This window comes from Peromyscus leucopus, chromosome 10, assembly GCF_004664715.2.
Source record: "Peromyscus leucopus breed LL Stock chromosome 10, UCI_PerLeu_2.1, whole genome shotgun sequence".
In the NCBI taxonomy this organism is placed as follows: domain Eukaryota; kingdom Metazoa; phylum Chordata; class Mammalia; order Rodentia; family Cricetidae; genus Peromyscus; species Peromyscus leucopus.
In genome coordinates this window covers 25,388,940-25,411,988 of record NC_051071.1, presented here as the reverse complement: position 1 = coordinate 25,411,988, position 23,049 = coordinate 25,388,940, and the positions used below count along the sequence as shown (strand labels likewise).

The 23,049-nt window shown below is 48.5% G+C and overlaps 1 protein-coding gene across 7 annotated transcripts in view; it reads right to left on the bottom strand.

Moving 5' to 3' along the window:
• The window catches only part of Tns3 (tensin 3), a 245,001-nt gene that overhangs the window by 77,228 nt on the left and 144,724 nt on the right, over positions 1-23,049 (bottom strand). For all 7 annotated transcript variants that reach the window (XM_028890993.1, XM_028890995.1, XM_028890996.2 and 4 more), the window contains 3 exons: positions 19,867-19,996; positions 19,574-19,639; positions 18,538-18,642 (listed from right to left, as the gene is read on the bottom strand). In XM_028890993.1, the coding sequence (XP_028746826.1) occupies positions 18,538-18,642; positions 19,574-19,639; positions 19,867-19,996 (301 nt within the window). The remainder of the gene's footprint in view (positions 1-18,537; positions 18,643-19,573; positions 19,640-19,866; positions 19,997-23,049) is intronic.

Sequence of the window (23,049 nt, the reverse complement as noted above, 5' to 3'; positions counted from 1 at the left end):
AGTACCTACACGACAGCACACAACTATCTGTAACCCCAGTTCCAGGGAACCCAACACACTCTTCTGGTTTCTGGCGGCACTGCATACATGTTGTGTCCATACACACATGCAATCAAAACACTCATAAAATAAAATCAAATAAATCTTTAAAATGAGCAAGGATTTACTTTGTAATTTATCAAAAAGTTCTGTTAAGTCAGTGACATGATTCTATCACCCCGTCCCTACCCCCAGTGGCTTTATGGCCAAGGCAACCTGTAGCCTTTACAGACACACATTCTGGTCAAACATAGTTTTCTCCTGGGTGGCAGACAGGAACAAAATGACTGGACAGCCATTTTTCTCTGAGCATTCCACAGTACTGCTTCCCATGAGGCTAGTAACCAGCCCCCAGGGAATCCAGGATTCTCTCAGCTCGCTCTGTGAGGTCATGGTACTGAGAGATACAGATCACATCTGGCTTCCCAGGGGCAGGGCCAGAATGACCCAGTGGATCTTAATGATGAACGTGTCAGGAGCCCTGACCATAATACCTGACCTCTCCTTAGAATACTAGCCCTTTCTTCTTGGCTTGCCAAGTCAGCTGACAGCTGAGCTAGATGAGCATGTACAATAAATGGACCCGTGAGTTTCCCCAGCAGACAGCATGGCTGATAGGTGGGAACAGCCGTGTAGAGCATGTGTAGGGCTGGCAGGACTGATGGAGTACCAGGGTCCAATCCCTGGGCATGCGTGAGCCTATCACCAAGTCAGGTGGCCTGAAATCAAGGCTGTGCCAGAGTACAAGGCAGCGGTGAGTGCTGGCAGCTCTGGTCATGTCCCAAAGGCACCTGCTTTCTTGGTGCCTGGGGGTAGGGGGGCTCAGGTACCAGAAGATGCTTCCACCCTCAGGAGATGCCAAGCCCAGACATTTCCCGATGTCACCTCACTAGTCACATCTGGGAAGTCACTCTTCGTTTTTTCACGTCACTAGAGCACTACCAACCTCTCGTTAGAACAAGCTTGGCTTTTACTTTTGCACTAGGGCCCTGCCTCTGTGCAAATTAAATATTTCCTGGTTTGTACTGAATTACTTTCTATCCTGGAGCAATCAAGAGCTAAGTAATGTATGTCTGCGTGTGGGTCTCTTAAAACATCACCTCTAATCGGCAGCACGCCTATATTATTGGTAGGATAAAATGAGTCCTTTTCTCTTAAAAAAAAAAAAAAATCAAGAAGAAAACAAACTTTCATACTGTAGAAGGCAGTCTCATTTCTTACCACAGACAGAGTTCCAGAAATAACTCACTCCTACATCACCATTCTCACTTCCTGAAACCCCAAACACAAACCAACCCTCTAAAGGGCAAGGTGCGAAAGGCAGGGGCAGGGAGGACAGCTACAGGTGTCAGCCACAGGACAGCCAGCAACCGTCCTTGACATTGACAGTGAGCACCTTGAAAGGCACTGGAGAAAACCAGGGAGGCTGGACAATCACGGGCAAATATAAACCAGGAAGGGAAGGAATGGAAGAAAAAGCAGGAACAGTTCCACACCAACACCCTAGGCCAGCAGTAGGCCACCTCCCACAAAGGGACTGCGCCCCCACGCCCTACTTAAGCCAGGAGCAGCTGGGGCGCCTGGAATCTTAGGCGCCTGACTTTTCCTGGGCGAGGCACCAGAATTCGGCAATAGAGGAGTGTTGTGAATTCCAGGGGTCTGGGGTGGCAGGTCCAGAAACAGGACCAGGTGACTCTCAGCTGCGCATACAAAACACACCCCCTCAACCCACAAATGCTGGCCACAGGGTTGCAGCACCCTGCCTGACACCTTCTGACCCAGTTCTCTGAAGACATTTTAAAACAGCAAACAGATTCAGACCAAAAAAAAGGAAAACAAGAGCTTCAGGAGAGGCCACCTGGGCAGACCAGCCACAGAGCTGGTCAAAAGAGCTGAATATACACTTCAAAAAAGACCCTTCCACATGGAGCCACCCTGAGTGTTTCCCTCAAAGAAACAGGTATGACAGACTCCTTTGGCTTGCATGCAGATAAAGGCATTCCTAGACCAATCCTGCTGGATGTGTCAAGTAGGGGCTCCACTGTACAATCCCCACAGCTCTGGCCAGCATCATCTCCCCCTCCAAGAGCCAGCTGGCAAGTCTCAGAGATCACGAGGCTGGATTTGGGGTCACCTGGAGCCTGGCAAAAACCACAAGCAGACATGCGCAAGCACACTCTCACCGCTTACCTTCCCTCTAAACACCCAACAGCTCCTTCAGTACCGAGAGTCGGGCCAGTTCTGGGGACCGCCTTCAACAGCATCCCGGGTGCCGCCTCCTTCCCAGGGCACCTTGCCTCCCACTCCAGCAGAAAGTAAAAATCTCCTCGGCTACAGGGACTTTGATTTTGTCCAGGAGGGCCCAAGCAATGTAAACATGAGGGCGGAGTTTACTGCAATCAGGTTTAGTGAAATTTGAACTCTGCTGGCTGAGGGGCGGGGCCAGAGGCTTTCACTCTGCTCAGTGGCCAGCTCCCGTGCATTTTACAAACAAGTTTTACCCTTTTATTTACGTTCTTTAAAAGATCCAGACAGAAAACCTCTGAGGGGCATCCCCCTGGTTGGAGCTGTTTGCCTTCCGTGCTTCTTGTGGCAGAGAGGATGGTGTCAGTATTAACTGTGGCACAGCGTACCTTTGTGGTTTCTATAGGGCCTCATTATATTCAACTTAGCTGGGCTTCAGCCAATGCCCTCTCACTCCGGCTGAAGTCAGTCCTGGCACAACCACCTGCCTCTACTCTAAGAGGAGAGAACAGAGACGCCCCAACAAACCAGCGGAACCCCTCCGACGCTATGAGGTTCCCTCAGCCTAATGAGAACCCTTACAAATGTCTTCAGTCATTCAGCCAGGAAGGGAGACATGCCTGGGCTGTGAGTACAGGCAGAGGGCAACATTTATCATCAATAAATCACCCGAGACCTCAACAGAAGCACACACAGCTTACAAGATTGCAAGATAAACTCCGCTCACCCTCGGGAGAAAGGCTCTCCTCCACGTTGGGACATAATGCACTTCTTGTGTAAGAAGTTCTGTTAAATGCGGAATTCAGGAGAGGGTATTGGGTAACACACCTTCCCATCAAGGGAAGCAACATCATTGTTCCCATTCTGCAAGCAAGAGTACTACAATAAAGGCCGGGACTTACTAACCACAGCCTGTTTTCCCTTCAAAGAATCCACATCAAAAGAAAAAAAGATCAGGAGATGTTTCAGTAACCTAGCTCGGGTACTGAAATGAATGCCTATGTCCCTTTAGAGCTTCTTGGGGCCTGCTTGAGTCAGAACTAACTATGTTCTGCTATTGCGGGGCCAAGTCTTCTGAGGCACAAGGGCCTTGAACATAAAGTTTCATATTCCAAACAACAGCTAGGACATAACAAAGAGAACAAAAAAATCGTTCAGCCCAGCAAGGGGTCTTTTTTGTCTCCATTTCTCATAGTGAGGCTGAGATTATTAGGGCTCAGGTGTGTCCTATTTCTTTACTGTCAGAGGTTGCTGAGGACAGCGTTATTGATGAGCTGCCCCAAGTCTTCACCAACAGCATTCACTCGGCCTCCAGTCCTGCTTTTCTGCTGCTGTGACCACTAGGCAGGGGTGCCAAAGTGCTCTCAGTTTCCACTCACCCCAGCAGTGGGTTCTGATTACATGGGCCTGCTTAGGCTGCTAGCATTAGCTTCTCATGAAACAACATGGTCCCTTGACGCCTTGCTGAAGGCCGGCCAGCAGGCAGCTCTGCAGCCAGAGGGCTTTGAAAGGCACCAAATCTTTAACCCCGGGAAGCTGCAATTCTAAGCATGAAATCATGTATCTGGTGAAGAAAGGGCTGGAATGGGCTTCTCAAGTATCCCAGAAAGGGGTTGACCAAGTGGGTAGGAGATCTGCAAAAGGTCTAGTGTGATTCCTATGTGAGACTCCAGAAAGGGAGAACACGCTTCAAAAAGATCATAAAAGATGTGAAAATTAGAAGGGAAAAAAAAGTAAATAATAACACCAGAGATGTAATAACATCCTAACAGCACCACATACAAAAGAATGCTCACAGCAACATTTCCATAATTGTATAGGAGTGGAGATCACCCAAACGCACAGAACTGACGACCTCAATTCAATCCACAATTGAACATCAGCCATGAAGAGGAATGAAGGACACAGAGATGAACCTTGAATACTTGGGACAAGCAGAGTGAGTCACAGAAGACTGAATGGTTCCATTGATGTGAAATGCCAAGAAGGGGGCACACCAGAGAAAGAACTAATGGTTTTCGGGAACCAGAGAGAGCAGGATCAGAAATGACTTATGTTCATGCATAAGGCTCCATCTGGGGATGATAGGAATGTTCTCAACCTAGATGTGTCAAGGAAGTATCTTCTGATAGGAAGTGCTGACCTTCCTAGATAGAACTACCAAGTTCCCCAACATTTGGATCCCTCCGGTCCATTAGCCCCCCAGTCTTCTGCTGCCCTCTCCAACTGGTCTTCTCTAGATTATTTCTCCTGAGTTGGCCTCCCTGCATCCCACAACACTGAGCCCCAAGGTTCCACTGCCCTTCTACCCACTGGCCAAACCCTAGTCTCCCTGGAGTCCTCCTAGGCAGCTTTATACCCAAGTCCTTGCCTCTCCACAACCACCCCAAGTCAGGACTCATCTATCCAACTTCTCTTATCTCCAGAAGCCTATGCTTCAAGGTGCCCTGCTCTCTAGCCAAGGTCACATGATCAGCTTTGGTCTAAGCTCACTTATCACAAGTCACTGTGGTAGAACCATGGCTTCTCTTCCTGGGGTGTCCATTTGATTGGGTCCCCGGTTCTGACTCTCTTTACTTCAGCTTGGTTATAACATTCCTGATGACATCATCTTGACTTATCACCGAAGTGAAAACCTTGCGTTCCCCCAATATGGAGGCCAGTGTCTCCTTCCCAAACAGCTAGGAGGGTCCAGAGAGCTCCTCCTCTTCTCTATGGATACCACTGTGTACAGTTTCATGTACATCAGGCTCTTCCCTCAGCACGGTGGAGACAGAGCCAATGAGGATTTAATTCCAGCACCACATTCAGATCTAGGGTAGCATGAACCCCTGGGGCATCTTTCCCTTACTCATCCAGACCCAAGGGCACTGCTGTTTCCCACAGCTGGTGTATACACCTCAAAGGTCACAGGAGGTCCTATCTAGAGGGTTTACAGCATTGCCGCAGCCTCCGTTGTCACTGGCCATACCTCTAAGCCCTCCTGGTCTGCCACTCACAATGTCAGCTGCTCCCAGCAGAAAACATTTCCTTCCTCTGTAGCTCAAGAAAGGCTACAGTGTAGGAAGGAGCTCATTCCCAGTCTTCTATCCTACGCCAACTACCAGACCTCAACTCCCATCCTAGACACATATGTGTGTGCTCCCACTCCCGTGCATCACACACACACACACACACACACACACACAGCCCTTTTTATTTCCTGCCTCTACCAGTGTGCTGTCCAGTAGACCTCAAGGGCCGGAGCATCACGGCCATTCGATTAGGCCTGTTCTAGGATGCACCAATGAGCTATCTTTGGGAGGTGGTCGGGATTAAACATGTTACTCGCTCAAAACAGTGAGTTCTGATAGCAACACTCCGTGGTCATTACAGTCCTCACTTCTGCATGGGCCATCAGTGCTTCTTCCAGCCTTGTCTGCAACACCTAGGACTGAAATACTAACAGGGAGAGAGGTACACTGTGTCCAAAGCCCAGACAAGTTTGCCTCATGAGCACACACGCTTGTGGGTTTTCCTTAATCAGTCCCCCAGAAAATGACCTCTCTGCCTTTACTCCCCAGGTGGCCTAGTCCTGCCATGTATAAGTAAAGAGTGAGAACAGCTCTTGTGTGCAACAACAGCAAATGGAACCCAGTGCTGAGAGACGCATGGCTTCCTCACAGCCCCTGTTCTCACTCAGACTAGTCATCACTGGGAGGCGGCTCCTCTTCCTCTCTCACTCTCCCTAACCCCACACATCAGCCCAGCAGTAGCCTGCAAGCGGTGGGACCTGTTCCTAGTCCACAGGCCAAGTGTGGGCATGACACCACCAATGGCTACTGAAAGTTCAGCCCTTGGGCCTAGTTTCACAGAGAAGAACAGGTTCCAGGTAAAACATCAGCTCAGTGGCCAAAGTGAACACTACTGAGTGTTTATAGTCTATTTTTCTAAGAACATGATCACCATGAACCCTGCATTATTTCAGTTTTCCATAACGAAGTATTAAAGAACTCAGCATCACCTATCCTTGATAGCCACACCTTACGGTGTGTACAGAAAAGCTTTTTGATTTGTTTTGTTTTCTAAGCAATTTTTTATTCATTCTATATACCAACCACAGATCCCCCTCTCATCTCTCTTCTTGCTCCCTGCCCCACCTCCATCCCCTCCAAAAGGGCAAGGGTTCCCATGGGGAGTCAGCAAAGCCTGGTAGATTCAGTTGAGGCAGGACCACCCCCCCCAATCAAGACTGAGCAAGGCATCCCCTTCTGATCTCAGCCTCAGGACCTGCCTGGTCCCATCACCACTCCCTTCTGACCCGGACATCAATCAGTTCCTTGTTCTGCTCACCCCTGGTTCACACAGCAAAGGGTCCTGCCCTGGCTAACAGGTCTCCATACTGGCTCTCCTTGGAGGCAAAGCTGACTCTACCAGGACATCAGTGCACAGAAGCCACATCCCAGGGGGTCTTAGGACTCTGCTCTATCTAACTAAGGAACACTAAGGAGCACTCTTCACACAGTGTGGCACCCACGGGAGAAAGGAACACCATGTATAAATAGACCTTTCATCCACTGAAGTAGCCAAAGGTCTTCCCATTCACCGTGTAAACCAAGCAGGTCTGAGGGTCCCTGGATGCTCACTCCTTTTACATAACATCATCACATGCTGACATTATTATAATAGCCCTGATTCTCCAACAGCTTTCTGATTTAAAAAAAAAAAAAAAAAAGGTTCAAGGTTCAAGTGCAGAAGAGCACACACCCTGCCTTGACCTTTCCTTCTGTTCTCATGCCCCGCCCTTCACAGGATCTACAAGAATGAAATTACTTTTATTCTGTCCTGGGACCTACAGGGAGAAGGCAAGACTGTTTAAATGTTGCAGTGTGTGTTTGATATCAAAGAAGGTCTTGTATATGAAAACTTGAAAACAATTTCAACTCTGAGCTGTCAGAAAAAGGCACACCGGATGATAATTTCCAACTACCAAAGGCTGAGTGGGAAACAGAACTTCAAATAAAGTTCTACACAGGAACCCAGTATGAAGAATATAAAGAAATAAAGGTAGGAGCAGAGGCTGGGGAGGGTCTGGGTATGAGGGTGGATGGAGAGGATGCCCCTAAGTATCAACATGGAGTCTGGAAGCTGCATCAAGTCAGAAAACTACTGGACCCTGAAAATGTCACTGTTCCAAAACAGCACCCCCATAATCAGCAGGAGACACCCCTATAAAGTGGATACCCACTGGGTAGAGTCTCCCAATCCAGAGCTGCAGGGCACAGGGGGCTGGAGGTGCAGCTCTATGCAGGCAAGACCCAGTGAGGGGTGCTTGACTACACAGAGGGTCTAACTGAAAAAACCGTTCCTGCTGAACCTTTTTTTTTAAACAAGCCCTTCCCTTAAAATGCACCCACAAACTTTCTCTCCCTGACTCATTCTTAAGTTGTAGCATGAGAGGAGTACTGGACACAGCCCCATGGGCATGATGTGCAGGCCTTTCTTGGTATATTTTAAGCCCCCAAGGGGAAAGGGCTGTGGGAGTCTGCCTTCACCTTTCAGCCAAAAGCTAGAGAGGAAGGTAGCTGGTGGGGGAGGGAAGCACATGAGCTAAAACATGAGGAAAAGGGGAAAGCTTTCCTCTAATCACAGCGCTCTCTCTCTCTCTCTCTGCTGATGAACATCCCATTGGGCTAATACTGTAGTCAAACTCTTTCCTGGACTTGGCAGAAATGAGAAACACAACCTCAGGCTTTGTAGGAAGAAAGCTGCAATGCCACCTCTTCCTGGCATTGTCAGAGAGGGTTTTCCCAAGGAGGACAACACAGCAGAGATGTGACCAGAACATCACTGCGTAGCCACTTGTACCTGCCCATGGCAGGAAACAGTGGGAGGACTCCCAGGAGCAAACTTTTACAACACCAGGGTTTCCAGACACAACAGTTCACAGAGAATGTGAGGCTGCAAGACTCCTGGGGTGAGAAGAGGAGCCGTGTGGAGAGGAGAGCCAAGCACAGGCTCACATCTCAGGAAAGATAGCAGCAAGGGAGCCAAGCCCAGGCTCATATCTCAGGAAAGATAGCAGCAAGGGAGCCAAGCCCAGGCTCACATCTCAGGAAAGATAGCAGCAAGGGAGCCACACCCAGGTTCACATCTCAAAAAAGACAGCAAGCAGCAAGGGAGCCATGCCCAGGTTCACATCTCAGAAAAGACAGCAAGCAGCAAGGGAGCCATGCCCAGGTTCACATCTCAGAAAAGATAGCAGCAAGGGAGCCACGCCCAGGTTCACATCTCAGAAAAGATAGCAGCAAGGGAGCCAAGCCCAGGTTCACATCTCAGGAAAGATAGCAGCAAGGGAGTCACACCCTGGTTCACATCTCAAAAAAAGACAGCAAGAGAGCAAGAACTAAGCTGCTAGGCTCACAGGTGAGAACAGAGTGCAAAAGACCCCCAGCCCTAGGAATGGAATACAGGGCTACAGGGCAAAGGTTGAGTCATGGTGCGTGTGTGTGTGTGTGTGTGTGTGTGTGTGTGTGTGTGTGTGTGTGTTAAGAGGGTGAGGTCATCAGAGAAAGTTGGAGACGCTGATCATGAGAGATCATGAACACAATGAGGAGAGGAAAGTGGCATGAGAGTGTCGACACTCGGCTGTTGGGAATCCACAAAGACACAGTATCTGCACTGCCACAGACAAACCACCCAGCCTCCATCACCCGCCAAACACACACAGCATCCTGTCTAGAAAGTGGAGTGGGAGGAATGGAGAACCAAGGCTAGTGCACAGGCTGGAGACTGAGAACTGAGGACAAAGGTCAAATCTCAGTGCCATCATTCGCTATCCTGGAGGTGACACTTAACTCCTTGGGGCCATCACTGGAATACGCACAAGGTCACTTCACACAACACTACAGGATGACATACATTTTGAGATAGTTTCTCTAGTACCACTCAGGAATGTAATAATAACAATAATAAAGTATTCTTAATGGGGTGGCGGGCAGGGGCCTGGCACTTGTCCTTTATAGCCTCAACATCACATTTCCTTCCCAACAGGTCACATCCAATTTCAAAAATCACTAGTCCATAACTGGATTCAGGGCTCAGATAGCAATTGAGTGAGAGACATTGCCCTGTGACCTGTCACACTGCACCGTGTCTAAAATCCTGCTCAGGTGTTAGATCACAGAGTCAATGAAAGGAGACCTCTAGGGCTTGGGTGACAGTGGTGCGTAATCTTGATTCACAGTCAAGAAGGGAAAGAGAAGGTACCCTGAGGTGCTAGTCCCCTAACCAGCTCAGTAGGCAGGATTCAGAAAGGGCTGAGTTTATATTAAGAAAGCAGTCAGCCTATAACCCTAAATTTTCTCAGGGTCTCTCAAAGATTACCAGTGCCCCCAATCAACAGGAAGTAGTCTAGAGAACTATGCCCACACCCCAAAAATATAGATTGTGGATGTTTGTCATTTTTTACGGGGGTTGTTTACAAGTTGTTATTGGTAATGGTCAGGAAAGAGGGTGAATAAAGGAGATTAGATTCAGAGATCTTGTTCAAAAAAGAAAAGGGAGATATAAAAATAGGATAAAGGATAGATTATTGAATCTACTTTAATCCAAAGAACTACTAATGTTACATATTTTACATTGGTATGAATTTTGGTTTATTGATACAAATTTAAAGTTAATTTTGTTATACTGTATGTATATTTTTACTCTTGTTTAGGATATTATGTTTATGCAACTCATTTAAAATATAATGTGCTGTGGGATATCCTGTATGCTGTAAAAATATGTTGCTATGATTGACTGATAAATAAAATGCTGATTCGCCAGTAGTCAGGCAGGAAGTATAGCAGAGAGGAGAATGGGGGAAGCAGGAAGGCGGAGAGGAGAGACACCAGCCTGCTGTCCAGGGAGCAGCATGTAAAGGCAGCAGGTAAAGCCACGGAACATGTGGCAACATACAGACAGATTAACAGAAATGGGCTGAGTATAAGTATAAGAGCTAGACAATGGTAGGCCTGCCTGAGCTAATGGCTGAGCAGTTTAAATAAAAAAAAAGAAAGAAAGAAAGAAAGTAGTCAGCATAAAAAAGAGTCACTTATGTTAAACATAAACAAAAATAAAGTTGAGATTTTGAAGGCAGACTTTTCACACATGATGCTGATTCGAACACAGAAAAGTAAGAAGCACAGATAGGCACAAGGTTCCTGCCATGATCCTGGCTAGAATCTGAACGGTCCTCACTGGCTTATGTTTGACTCAATTCACACGCATTCCACTGTCTTGAAGGCTAGGGAGCTTATGGGTGGTGGGCCTAGATGGACAGAAGTAGATCACTAGAGGAAAGTCTTTGAAGGTTCTACCTGCCCTGGTTCCCATCTGTATTTTTTGCTTCTTGTCGGATGCCATGTAACAGCCTCATGCAAGCCGCCATCACCAGTCTTCCTGCCATGATGGACTCTCTGCAAGTGTGAGATAAAACTCTAGGCTTTAAGCTGCTTCTGCTGGGTATTTTATCAGAGGGATAAGAAAAGTTAACTGACGCATCAGCCTGATAGGAAAGTTCTTCTGCGGGGTCATCGGCCCTATTCCACTTCAGCCCGGCATCGCCCTCGTTATTAACCTGTGGCAGAAGATCACTGCCTCAGAATACACAGAGTCCTCACTTGCTTTTCAACCTCTGCTTGCCTCAACCTCTTCGTGCAGGCTATGTTAGCTATGGTTTGCTACGGCACACACACTCCATCCATCACACGGTGGTATTTCCTGCAGATTCTATGATCTGGCAAATATCTTCATGGCTGTTATTTATGCAATAGAAAAAAAAAGATCTAGAGAAATTCTCCTATCAGACAGTCAACCGTTCACAGAGGAGCTGCTGTCACCAACACCGTGTGACGAAGAAACATGTCTCTAGATGCTAGCCAAGAACATCTCATCCTAACAATTAGGAACTTCCCAGGAGGGACCCCATGACTCCAAGTAGTTAACAGAAGCACAACCACGATGTGACAGACTCCAGTGGCTCCCTCCTTCTAGCAGCTGTCAAAACTTGCTTTGCTTTTTCCAATCTTAATACCCTAAATCCACCACCAAAATGGCCACACCTGAATGGCTGCAACTTGACACGTCATGTCCATGGCCCTGCGTATGGCATGGCCAGAGCTTTCTTGACCCAACTTGTTCTGATCAGTGGCCCATATTGGGAGATTGATGAAACATTCTGAGCAGCGGATATGGCCCTTTTAGGACTGCAGGTTACTGTGAAGGGAGTGGAGAATCTGAATCCCCTTTGGACTGTCTGCTCCACAGCCGCAAAGGGAGCTCTCGCACAATTATAGTTGTCTAGGAAGCCAAGCCTGAGCAGCCAGAATGGAAGGTATCACCTTAAAGTGGCAGAGCCCAAGCCTTGAGATGTCCTTACACTGCTCACCCCTAGACTGGTAAGGGGTGTGGTCAGAAAGCTATGTCCATGCAGGGAACCAAGGGCTTGGGAGTGGCCCAACAATTCTCATGTGCAAGCCCAGCCGCTCTTGAGTCTCCCTTTCCGCTCATCTTTGTTTGATCTGTGCTGATTTTATCCATCCACTTCTGAGGGCCTGAAGCCCCATGCTCTAGGCCTAGACTGCGCCAGTCAGGTCTCAATCTCTCTCTTGTTGGCTAGGGAGCTCTATAAACCTCTACCTTCCCTGTCCTCCGGACTTGAATGCCTGTGGGGTATCCTCTGGATCACTGTGGCTCTTCCAGCCTCACAGTCAAGCAACAAAGGAGGCACGCCAGAGTGTTGTGACACTTCAGATCAGGCACAAGCCTTATCCTCAAGTTCCCACCAGCACCCGCCAGCTGGACTTCACACACTGCCCAGTAGAGATGCCCTGCCATCCCCGCCTGATGGAGTAACCACTCTCTGTGTTTTTTCACTAATCCTTGGCACTCCAATTCCAGCCCATGGCACACTCTCCAGGACTATTGATATGAATATGATACAGAGCCAGCCCACCATGTATGTCTGCAGGTTCTAAAACCATGGGACTCTACAAATCAGACATCAAAAAATAATTTTAAAAAATTGCATTTGTTTTGAACATATTTTGTGTGTGTGTGTGTGTGTGTGTGTGTGTGTGTGTGTGTGCCCCTTTTCCACAAACAATGAGGGATAACGACTACTGACACGTGGTTTATGTTGTGGTATGCATTGTAAGAAACCTGGAATAGGTAAAGCACATGGGAGGATGTGTGTAGACTATATGCAAATATTATCTCACTTTGAAGAAGGGGACTTGAGAAGCCATGCATTCAGGTGTCTAAGTTAGTCCTGGAGCCAGCTCCTGCTAATACTGAAGGAGGACTATCTGCATGATGGACGCTGAGGTGAATGCATATGCAATAACAAGTTCCCCACAGAGCTGGAGGAGATGTTTAGGATCTCCGAGGCATTTTACCGATGTGTAACCAGAACAAAAATCACAGCTCATCTGAGCAAACACACACATCACCCAGTGGTGCTGACACTGTGGGAACTTAAGTGGGAGAGGCGATGGCTTTACAGAGGGTGACATGCACAGCAGTGGAGGGCTTGAGACCCAGTGATGAAGAGGGAAAGCAAGTCAGACGACTCCTATAAGAAAAGAGCGGGTGAGAGGACCAAGAGACAGAACTCTAGGAACAGTGGCCCCCGCAACACCCCTCACATGCCGGGACAAGGTGGACTAGAAGCTTTCCTATATGAGGCCATCAGTGAAGAAAGGTTTGTGTGTGACTCACCCTGTCTACTGTCTACCTGCTGGTTACATTCAAGTACAGAGACCATGAACTGCCATGAGACCTTTCCTTAGCCCCTCACAGCCAAGCTGACTGGCTTCTCCCAGCCAGGTAAGAAATCCCCATCTGCTTTGGATGATGAGAATGCAAACCATCCAGTGATGTCCAGCACAAGTGTCCCACACAGAAGGGCAGACATTGCTCTGCTCTGCATAATCCTGAACATAACACAACTCACTCAGGGCACCAATCATTGCCAGCAGTAAAATCCAGGACCCCTGAAGTGCCTATCTTCTCACTTTTCTGGGGAATTATTGTTCCCTTTATCTCTAAGAGGAGCTCACAGGCTCTTATGAAGATGAAATAGCGCAGTCAGATTTACTGAAGTCTTCCAAATCCACACCATGGGTTTCCTGGCACCATGCCACACCATGACATTCTTCCCCGTCCTGGGTGATAGTGAGGACCCTGGAGAGGCCAGTGGCTCCACAGCTCGTAAGCACAGCAGGCCACTGCCCACCCATGAGGACAAAAATAACTAAGACCCTGTGAACACCCCTAGAGTGGAGACCAGGCATTTGTGCTCTCTTGTTCACCTTGGAACAGCTTCAGGGCTGGCTCTTTTCTTAGTATGGAAAGTGGGGTAACAGGCTCAGACATAAAAGACAGAGCTTTCCTAACATGAGCCCTGACTAAAGGCAGCTGTGGAAGGCTCATTCCAGGGCAGCGGGAGTTTCTAGAGATAAATGCAGCTTAAGTCAATATTTCAGCTCTTTTTCTTTTTAAAGGCCAGCAGAAACTAGAGGCCAGGGTGGGGGTGAAAGGGAGCATTGTAATACCCCATTTTTCAGCTAAAAGAAAATGTTTCAAAGGCTGCCAAACCTCCCTTTACTCCTCAAAGCTCCGACAGCTGTCAGGACTAATGCCGCTGGAGGCTTGGTCCCTGGCAAGAAATGCAGCTGAGATTTCACTCTCTGCCTGCCAAGGTGGTGGCTCTGTCCAGGGACTCAAGCCAGGGATTGCAGACCCCTGGCAAGAAGAGCCAGGGACTGCCTGGAGTTAGACAGAGGAGACCAGCCTCACTGCCTGAGAGGTGCTGAGGAGGACTGGGGTGCTGGGGGAGAGGGGGTCCTCAGAGGGGACTCACTTTCCAGCCGCGGGAATGGATCTTTCTAATCTGCGCTGATCTTGGTTACAACAATGGAAACATAGTAAGCCCCACTGGGTGACGGCGATAGGATCAAATGCACTGCGGTGACCTGTCTAATGCAGCAGAACGTGACAAGGCAAGACACGGGAGAAACTGCTCCCGGAGGCACACATGCTCAGGCAGGTGAGAGGAGCAGAAAAACAAGGCTATGAAGAGCCGGGGCTAGCCCCAGTATGAACGACTTATGTGCCGTTTAGAAACCAGGCCTACCGTGAACTGTGGACTGGTGGCTGTGGAGCCCGCATGGGACTAGACTAGGGCCCTCTGAATACGGAAGACGGTTGTTTGGCTCAAACTGTTTGGGGGGCACCCAGGCAGGGGGATTGGGATCTGTCCCTGGTGCATGGGCAGGCTTCTGGAACCCGGTGCCTGTGGTGGTGTGACACCTTGCACAGCCTTGGTGCAGTGGGAAGGGGCTTGGACCTGCCTAGGCTCAGTGAGCTGGGTTCTGCTGACTCACCATGGGAGACCTCGATTTGGGGGGTGTGGGGATGCAGGGTGGTTTGGGAAAGAGAGCTGCGGGGTGGAAGGAGGGAGGAGGGGGGATCTGTGGATAGTATGTGGAGTGAGTAGAAAATTTCTGAATAAAAAAATGTAAGAGAGAGAGAAGGAAGGAAGGAAGGAAGGAGGGAGGGAGGGAGGGAGGGAGGGAAGAAGGGAGGGAGGGAGGGAGGGAAGAAGGGAGGGAGGGAGGGAGGGAGGAAGGAAGGAAGGAAGGAAGGAAGGAAGGAAGGAAGGAAGGAAGGAAGGAAGGAAGGAAGGAAGGAAGAATGAATCCAGGCCTAAAGTACAGACAAAGTCAAGAGCTTTGTCTGCAGGCAGTAACATTGGTGAAACTTTTTTTAAATGATAATTTGCAGTTTTGAAAAAGTACAAGCATCTGAACACAAACTGATTTCCAAGAGAAAAATAAAAACCCTACTGTATCTTTCTCCTCCTTCTGTCCCCACCCCACCCCCGGCCCAATTTTCTAAACTTAGCTTTTGCATTGACATAGCCCGCTGATAACAGAGGGCCAAGGTCTTAGAGCCTTGTTTCCAGTGGAGCCCTGTACCAAGAGAATCTGCGAGAGGTGAGGCAGGGTAATTTCTACAGGGCATGTGGCATCCTTTAACAGCCTGAGATAACTGTAGCCAGGTGCTGCTCAAAAAACAATGTGCCAACCACCAACTGGGTGTAGATACTTAGACCAGCTCCTTGTCGACTCAGGCACAGAACCAAGACACTCAGAGAACTTTATTCACTTTCTACCAGCCAGACCATCCACCTGCAAAGCCCCAGAACTTCAAACCACACAACCTACGCTACAAGATCTGCCCCCTGATCACACTGTCTGCCTTGGGAGACACTGAGAGAAAAATCACCCCAAGGAGAACTGTCAGATTAAATAGTTTCTCTGATGATTCACTCAACAAACACATCAAATATCTATTATAGTTTGTCTGTGGGCCTCCAAAACCCCTTCTGTTGAATCCCATCATCCAATGAGATGGTATTAGCAGGTGATGAAGTCTCAAAGGGGAGCCCTTGTGATGGGACTGGTGCCCTTACAAAGAGATTCCAGGGAGCTCTCTTACCATCTTCCTGCCATGAAGACACACAAGAGCACAGCATTCTACAACCAGACCTAGCGGGAACACCACTTTGCAGGCACGCCAATCTTGCATCTCCAGCCCCCACAACTGTGGAAGACACAAAGCTGTGACCATCTGCTACCACATCTGAACAGAATGAAACAGCAGCCATGAGTACATGCGGAGCAGCTTTCTTTGGGTCTGACTATTACCTCTGGTCATAACAGCACAGAAAGAGAGGCCTGGTAGAGGAAGCAATCTCTGGAGGCTTGTCTTTAAAGGCTGTATCTTCTCATCTCCCCTGCCATTTCCTCTTCCTTTGCCTCCTAGATGGAGGGTCAAGAGCTCTGCGGCATCCTTCTTCTAATGATCCGATTGCCATGAGCCAAAAGCAGTGCACACGAGGTGATCATGGACTGCAAGCTCTGATGTCACATGCCCCAATCACTCTTTCATCCTTTCACCTGAACCTTTGGACACTGACTCTCAGGGTACTCCATCTGTATGTAAGTAACCTGACATCCATCATATGAAAAATGCCAGCTCCACAACTCCAGCAAGAGTTCTTGACCACATGCCCCCGGTCTTTGGTGGACCCTACACATAGCCACATACTTCATCACATGGCGCCTGGCTGTCATCTAGCCGATGGTGTGTCTGGTCACCATCCCCAGTCCCTCCCAGGCCCAGCACTTTCATGGCATTCCATCCCATTCTCCGAAGTGTCCCTTACTCTTCCTGCCTTGAGCCACTCACTCACTCCTGAAGGAGCCAGTCCATCACTCTTCTCCAGTGGAAGGCAGCAGAAGCATGGCCGATGGGAAAAAGCTGCACTGCACACTATCAGACATCACTAGGACACACTCTTGGGGTCAAGACCAATAATCCTATAGGAATAAACCTAACAGGGAACTCTTAACAATTCCAAAGTTTTCTGAATGTGTTCAGCTATAATCGTTTTTCTATGCCGGCACCTGAAGAAGCAGGCTTCCGAATGATTCACACTGTGAAGAAACTTAGAAAGGTTCGCCTTGTCTACACCTGCCTGCTCACATCCAAATTTCACCAGTGTTTTAATGCCCAAAGCATTCACACTTCACCTCTGGCACCACTTCAGGTCCAGACGGATTTGAAATCCCAGGAATTCCCTCTGTTGAAATTGCACACTCCACCGCACAGAAAGCCATGTGGCTTCCCCAGTACAAGCAGGGGGACATAGAATTGGTGTCTCTGGCATTGGCCACAGATGCCCAAGTCTGGAAATGCAGTGACTGACTGACAAGGTGATGCTGGTGTGGGTAATTCCAGATACTGGTGTTTGGTGCCTTACACCAGGATGTCACTTACTTGACAAAAAGTACTCCAATTTTCTTTCTCCCAGCAGGTCTGATTCTCAGTCAGTAGTTTAAAAATATAAATGATTAGGCCAATGAGATGGCTCAGCTGGTCTTCAGTGGCCCGCCTGCATACCCACTTAATGGTTACTTCATTGCGTGGCTCTCTGGTTCTAATCTAACCAATGGTTTGCCTGGTCAACATCCCCAGCACCCTCCTAGGCCCAGTACTAAGGCTTTGATTAGTGCCACCAAGACTGACAACTAGAGTTTGATCCCATATACACGTGCATGCATGTGTACACACACAGACACACACACACACACACACACACACACACACACCACACACAATGTGGCATGCTCATCACCTCCCTACAACACAAAATAAATAAATAAAATGTACTATTTTTAAAGTTAACAACAAAAAACATCAAAGACCAAAGAAACTTGGATGCCCACTTCTCAGAAATCAACCCCAATGGCTTCTCTCAGTAGCACCAGGAGATGACTGTCCCTTTATTCTTTTTCTGCTTTGTGGGTCACCTGGAAGTCACAATGAACACTCTGTGAACAGAGAATGTGCTGAGTAATTTGGGCGTCTATCTACAACCTGAATAACAAGCAAACCTGAACAGTGCCAGAAGGTCCACGACTCGGGCTACACAGCAAGCAGAGGCTTGGTCCTGGGCCCTGGCCCAGTATGTGGCATTCCCCAGCACATATTCTAAGGAAAGGACGGAAGGCCCCAGGCCCCAGCAGTACCCACTCCCTGCTGGGGATGTCTTTCTGTATGCTGTGAATGTGTTGCTCTGATTGATTAATGAATAAAATGCTGATTGGCCAGTAGCCAGGCAGGAAGTACAGTATAGGCGGGATAAGCAGAGAAGAGAATTCTGGGAGGAGGAAGGCTGAGTCAGGAGACGCTGCCAGCCACCATCGCCATGACAAGCGAGATGTAAAAGTACCAGTAAGCCACAAGCCATGTGGCAATTTATAGATTAATAAAAACGGGTTAATTTAAGATATAAGAATTAGATAGCAAGAAGCCTGCCATGGCCATACAGTTTATAAGTAATGTTAAGTCTCTGTGTGTTTACTTGGGTCTGAGTGGCTGCAGGCCTAGGTGGGATTGGAGAAAACTCCAGCTACAACTCCCAGCTTCAGTCAGGAGGCTTCCAACCAGCCCTCCACATACTACAGCTTCAAAAAGGGCCCTGATCCAAATTCACCAAGTCTGATCCTTGTAAATGCCTTCAAAACTGACATGTGCAGCCTCTGGACTGTGGGGTGCAGGGTAACAGTCACCTTGTAAGCAACCACAGGGCTTTGCTGATGTAGCCATGAACATGCTGTCTCAGCCCTGCACCTCCCTGCTATAAGCCACAGCACTCACCTTCTCCATCGGCACTCATGTTCTCGTAGGAGTCCCACCGAATCAGTGGGTCCGCTGTGTTATAGTCCACCATCACTCCCTGGTCACTGTACAGATGCTCCGATCCTGTGGGGCGTGACATGTGCATTAATCTCAGCGAAGCCCAGGGTCTCAAGACATCTCGGGGAAATTCTAACATGCGAGCCTTGTATTTAACGGCTCCTGCCTAAATCTATAACAATGAGCCTAGTAAAGGAGTGGTAATTTCCTAAGCAATTACAAAGGGAGTTAAAGTTATCGTGTGCCTGCAAATACACCCCTATAATAATCTCAGAACTGGGGAGGCTAATGTGGGATGATCAGGAGGTCAGCCTAGATTACAAAGTGATTTCTGTCCCCAAATAATAACAAGGAAAAAGAAGTTAAAATTGGAACAGTCATGCACGGGAGGCCTGGTGACAGATAGCAACATTTCACCAGAGTAAAAAAAATTATTTCTTATTAAATCTATTTTCTGAAACACATAGACATTCGGTGTACTGTACTGGCTTTTTCAAACACTTCTTCTGAGGGAAGAAGCAAATGTTTGGTACAACTTCACAGCTGTATAGATGTACAGTGAACCCTCAGGTACCCTAGCCTGCAAGGGCTCCCTCAGGAATCACCACGGACAAGTCGTACTACCTTTTGGTCTTTCCCAAGTGAGTGCTAATATCTCAGAGCCACCTTCTGCTTCCTTCCTTCCTTCCTTCCTTCCTTCCTTCCTTCCTTCCTTCCTTCCTTCCTTCCTCCCTCCCTCCCTCTCTCTCTTTCTTTTTTTTGGCTTTTTGAGTACCTCCTGCTTATTATCCAATATGCTATTTAAAAAAAAAAATCATCCAAGACCAAGCTTAGTAGTAGGGCCTAGAATACACAAGACCCCAAGCAGCACCACCATATATAACAAAAATTTCCAAGTATGTGCCAAGATGGGAGGTGTTAATACAAGCTCAGGGTCCTCAAAGCTGTCTCCAGCCTGAGTTAGGGTCTGGCTGCCCACTGTCTACCGGTGACCTACCTTGAATCTTCTCAGGTGTGGCCGAGAAGACCAATTCAATCTTGCCGTAGTCAGGAAAACGGTCATCTGAAAAATGAACCACATCACACTGTGTACACCCCAGTCCATGCAAGGTCAATCCCAAAGTTGCCACAGAACACCCTCGGGCACAGAGTCTCCACCTCTCCCTGGTTTCTCTGAGTTTTTCATCCACAGACCAACTCAGTTTTGCTTCTGTTGGCAGTACCTCTGCCAGCGAGTGGGAAGAAGACCCAGAAGGACAATGCTTCTGACAGAGGGCTCCATCCACTCACCTTTGCAGGCACTGTCCAGCTCCTCTTTCCCAAACAGCAGTCCGTAGCCCTGCACAGCTCCGGTGTGGAACTGCAGGCGGAAAATGACGTCACGGGTGGCCGAGCGGAACTTCTTGTGATAGCACTTGACCTGGTTCAAGAGGGGACAAGAAACAAGCAATGGCTGAGGGGCAGAGCTCAGCACAGAAGTGTGGATGGTGTGGCCCAGGGCAGCTGTGGCCAGGAGCTCACACTGGAAATGCCTATCTGAAGATGCCACGGAGGCAGATAGTCAGCACATCACTGACCATCCCCTTATGGCCCCCATGTTATCTCAACAGAAGGAAAATCCCCAAAGCCCACAGCTGTTTGTCCCGGGATGGGCCACACCCTTCAGACAGGGAGCTGTGTTAGAAGACTTCCGTGGTCTCTCATCTAGATTTTAGCAGCGGACTGTGGGGATATTCCCCTTTCGTCTAAAATCTCCATGTTTCCACTGAATGTGTCTTTGGTTCTCACACCATGGAAACACAGGTTATTGCTGCCGTCTTGTTGAGTATAGGCTAGAACATGGGGGTGGGGCAAAGTGGGGGCTTGGGAAATGGGGGGAAGGGGAGTCACAGACAGAGACCCAGACAGACAAGCATTGGTTCTGTTTCCTTTGCCAGGTGCCCAAGGGTCCTGGAGGTGGCATTTTAAAGGAAGTGCTAGAATCACATCTGCGACTCAAACCAAGGCTGTGGCATCCTACCTCAGGCACAGCTCAAGCCACCTTTGATGGCTATGTTGACCATCAGGGTGCAGACACTCTACAAGGACTGTGGCCAGAGTGTGTGCCTGGTCTGCCCTGTCCCATCTTTCTATCAAAGGCCTCCCAGCATCAGGCTATGGTGACGAAGAGGTGTGGATCTCACTCTGGTGGCAAAGGAAGAGCCACAAGCCAGCAGTGCCCTGCCAGAGTCTCCATGGGTTCCAGGCAGACTGAGCTGGACTCACCTTTGAGACCACACAGTGCCCAGGGTAGCATACCATGCCATTGGAGACTGTGATAGGTAGGCTTGCTTATGTGGTACAGCTACCTTCTGTCAGAGACTCTTTGTGGTGAATGATGGCTTAAAAACACTGCACCTCACAGATGTCAATGGAAAGCAGGGTACCAATCGTCAGCATCCATCACCCAAGCAAGAGAATGTGCAGCTGACAGCTCAGTCATCCTCTTACCATGGAAACGATCCCAGAAACTCCAGAAAGCAGAAGGCCAAGAAGCCCAGGCAGGAAGGCTGGGAACCACAACCCCTGGGCAGGCCCAGAACTTGTTTACATTGTGCTATCTACCAGGAAACAGTCTGATAAAGCAACAAAAAGGTATAAATAAGCCTGCAAGGGATGCTCCTTGTTGACAAACATGCACGGGTTCCTCCCAGCCCCACCTCTGCTGGGCTGCAGACAAGGGCCCCATCTCCAGTGGTCTTGGCATAGCAAATTTGCAGCTATCTATGGAGAATCAGGAATCAAGAGCCCTGCTTGCTTCCCAATAAACAGTGGCATGCTGGCCCCAAGTCTTCTACTCCCTCTTGCAGCGTTCTTAACTCTTCAGCACGACTCAAACCCAAGATGTGTCCTTGGAATCAAAGACATTCTTCCAGAGTATTCTTCTGAGCCCTCGTGTCTCACACTGACTTACCCTTCAAATGCTTCAACCCTCCTAGCCAGGGGTGATTCCACATTGCCCTCCAATAAAGTCCTGTGCCCTCTCACCCTGTCCTATTCTCCACTGGCTGCCTTAGAAGATGAGAAGTAACCAGGGTCAGGGCGGGGGTGGGAAAGGAAAAGTGAAGGCCCTTTCAAGGCAGTCTTGCTCTCTAACTGTATACATATTTAAGAGAATAGAAATTTGAAGAACAAGGTCTCAGGAAGTCAGGGCAAGCAGGGCCCAATCAAACATAAGCATGGGAGTGAGTGAGGACTGCTAGGAAGAAGCGGCCTATGGATCTACCTGGGTGAATACAGGGGCATCGGGAGATGCCAGTCCCAGCCACAGGGAGATATAATGCAGCCATAGCTGTTTTTGTTCTCAGTGGGTTCTGTTCCCTTCCACCCACCCAAGTTACTGCTATTCTTATCCTATGGCCACCTCCCTAGTCCTTCCCTCTTCCCCAGACTGTTCCTGGGGTTAGGTGTACTGAGCATACCTTCTACTCTGGCTATCACTCAGCTACACACAAACACTTTGACTCATAACCCAGGCATCCCAACTCTGTCCAAGCCAGGCGTGGGAGGAAAGCGATAGGTATCCACAGGCTGGGCAGCTCTCAAGCACCTTGGGCCTAATATATCTCCTGAATGCAAATTCTTATTTGTCACATCACAAGGTCTCAAATACTCCTGGGACTGTCGACAAGAGCCATCTGTCATTCAACAATGTTGTGCTGCATTCTTGGGACCGCTCCTGTAGGTATTCAGACAATGCCTCCATCACATCCATGCTTCCTGCTTCTCACTGACCTTACATGGAGCTGTGGGAGCAACAGCATTGCCCCATCTCATCAACTCATGAACATCTGGAGAAATCTCAGGACTTCCCCTCTCTCAGGACTCCCCACAGGCCCCACCAACACAACAGGTCAGACTTTGAAAAGAGGCCTCCTGTTAACCAAGACCCTGTTCTGGTGACCTCTGACACCCACAAGAAGGTCCACTCAATGTCAGTATTAGTCTTTATAGCATCAGCCGTCAAAGATCAGAACTGTGTTCTGCATGCTGAGTAGAAAGGACAACACTGTGCTTGACACGGGGTCCCAGAGGCAGCTCTTTAAGATAGAAAACATTTTATACAGATTACTAGGAGGCCTGAAACCCTGCTTTGGTCCTCGGGCTTTAACTTGAGTCCCCACAGAATATTTCTAGACTACTCCAGTCCTCCACTTCAGATTCTAGAATATTTTCCTTTGAAACAGTTCAATGTGGTGGTCACAGTTTTGTGGTAAGCACCATATTGAATGATGAGGGCAGTCCATCACCAGCTGTCACGGATTCTACCTTGGGCGCATAAGAACATCTGTACTAAACTCCTCAGGGATATTCAACCTCTCAGGGCCTTTTATTCTCTAGCTGTAAGATGGACAGCAGAGTATATAGCTACTAAGTATTAGGACAGCTTGTAAATCTACCTCTCTGTGACGGCTCCATGACTATATGCACACT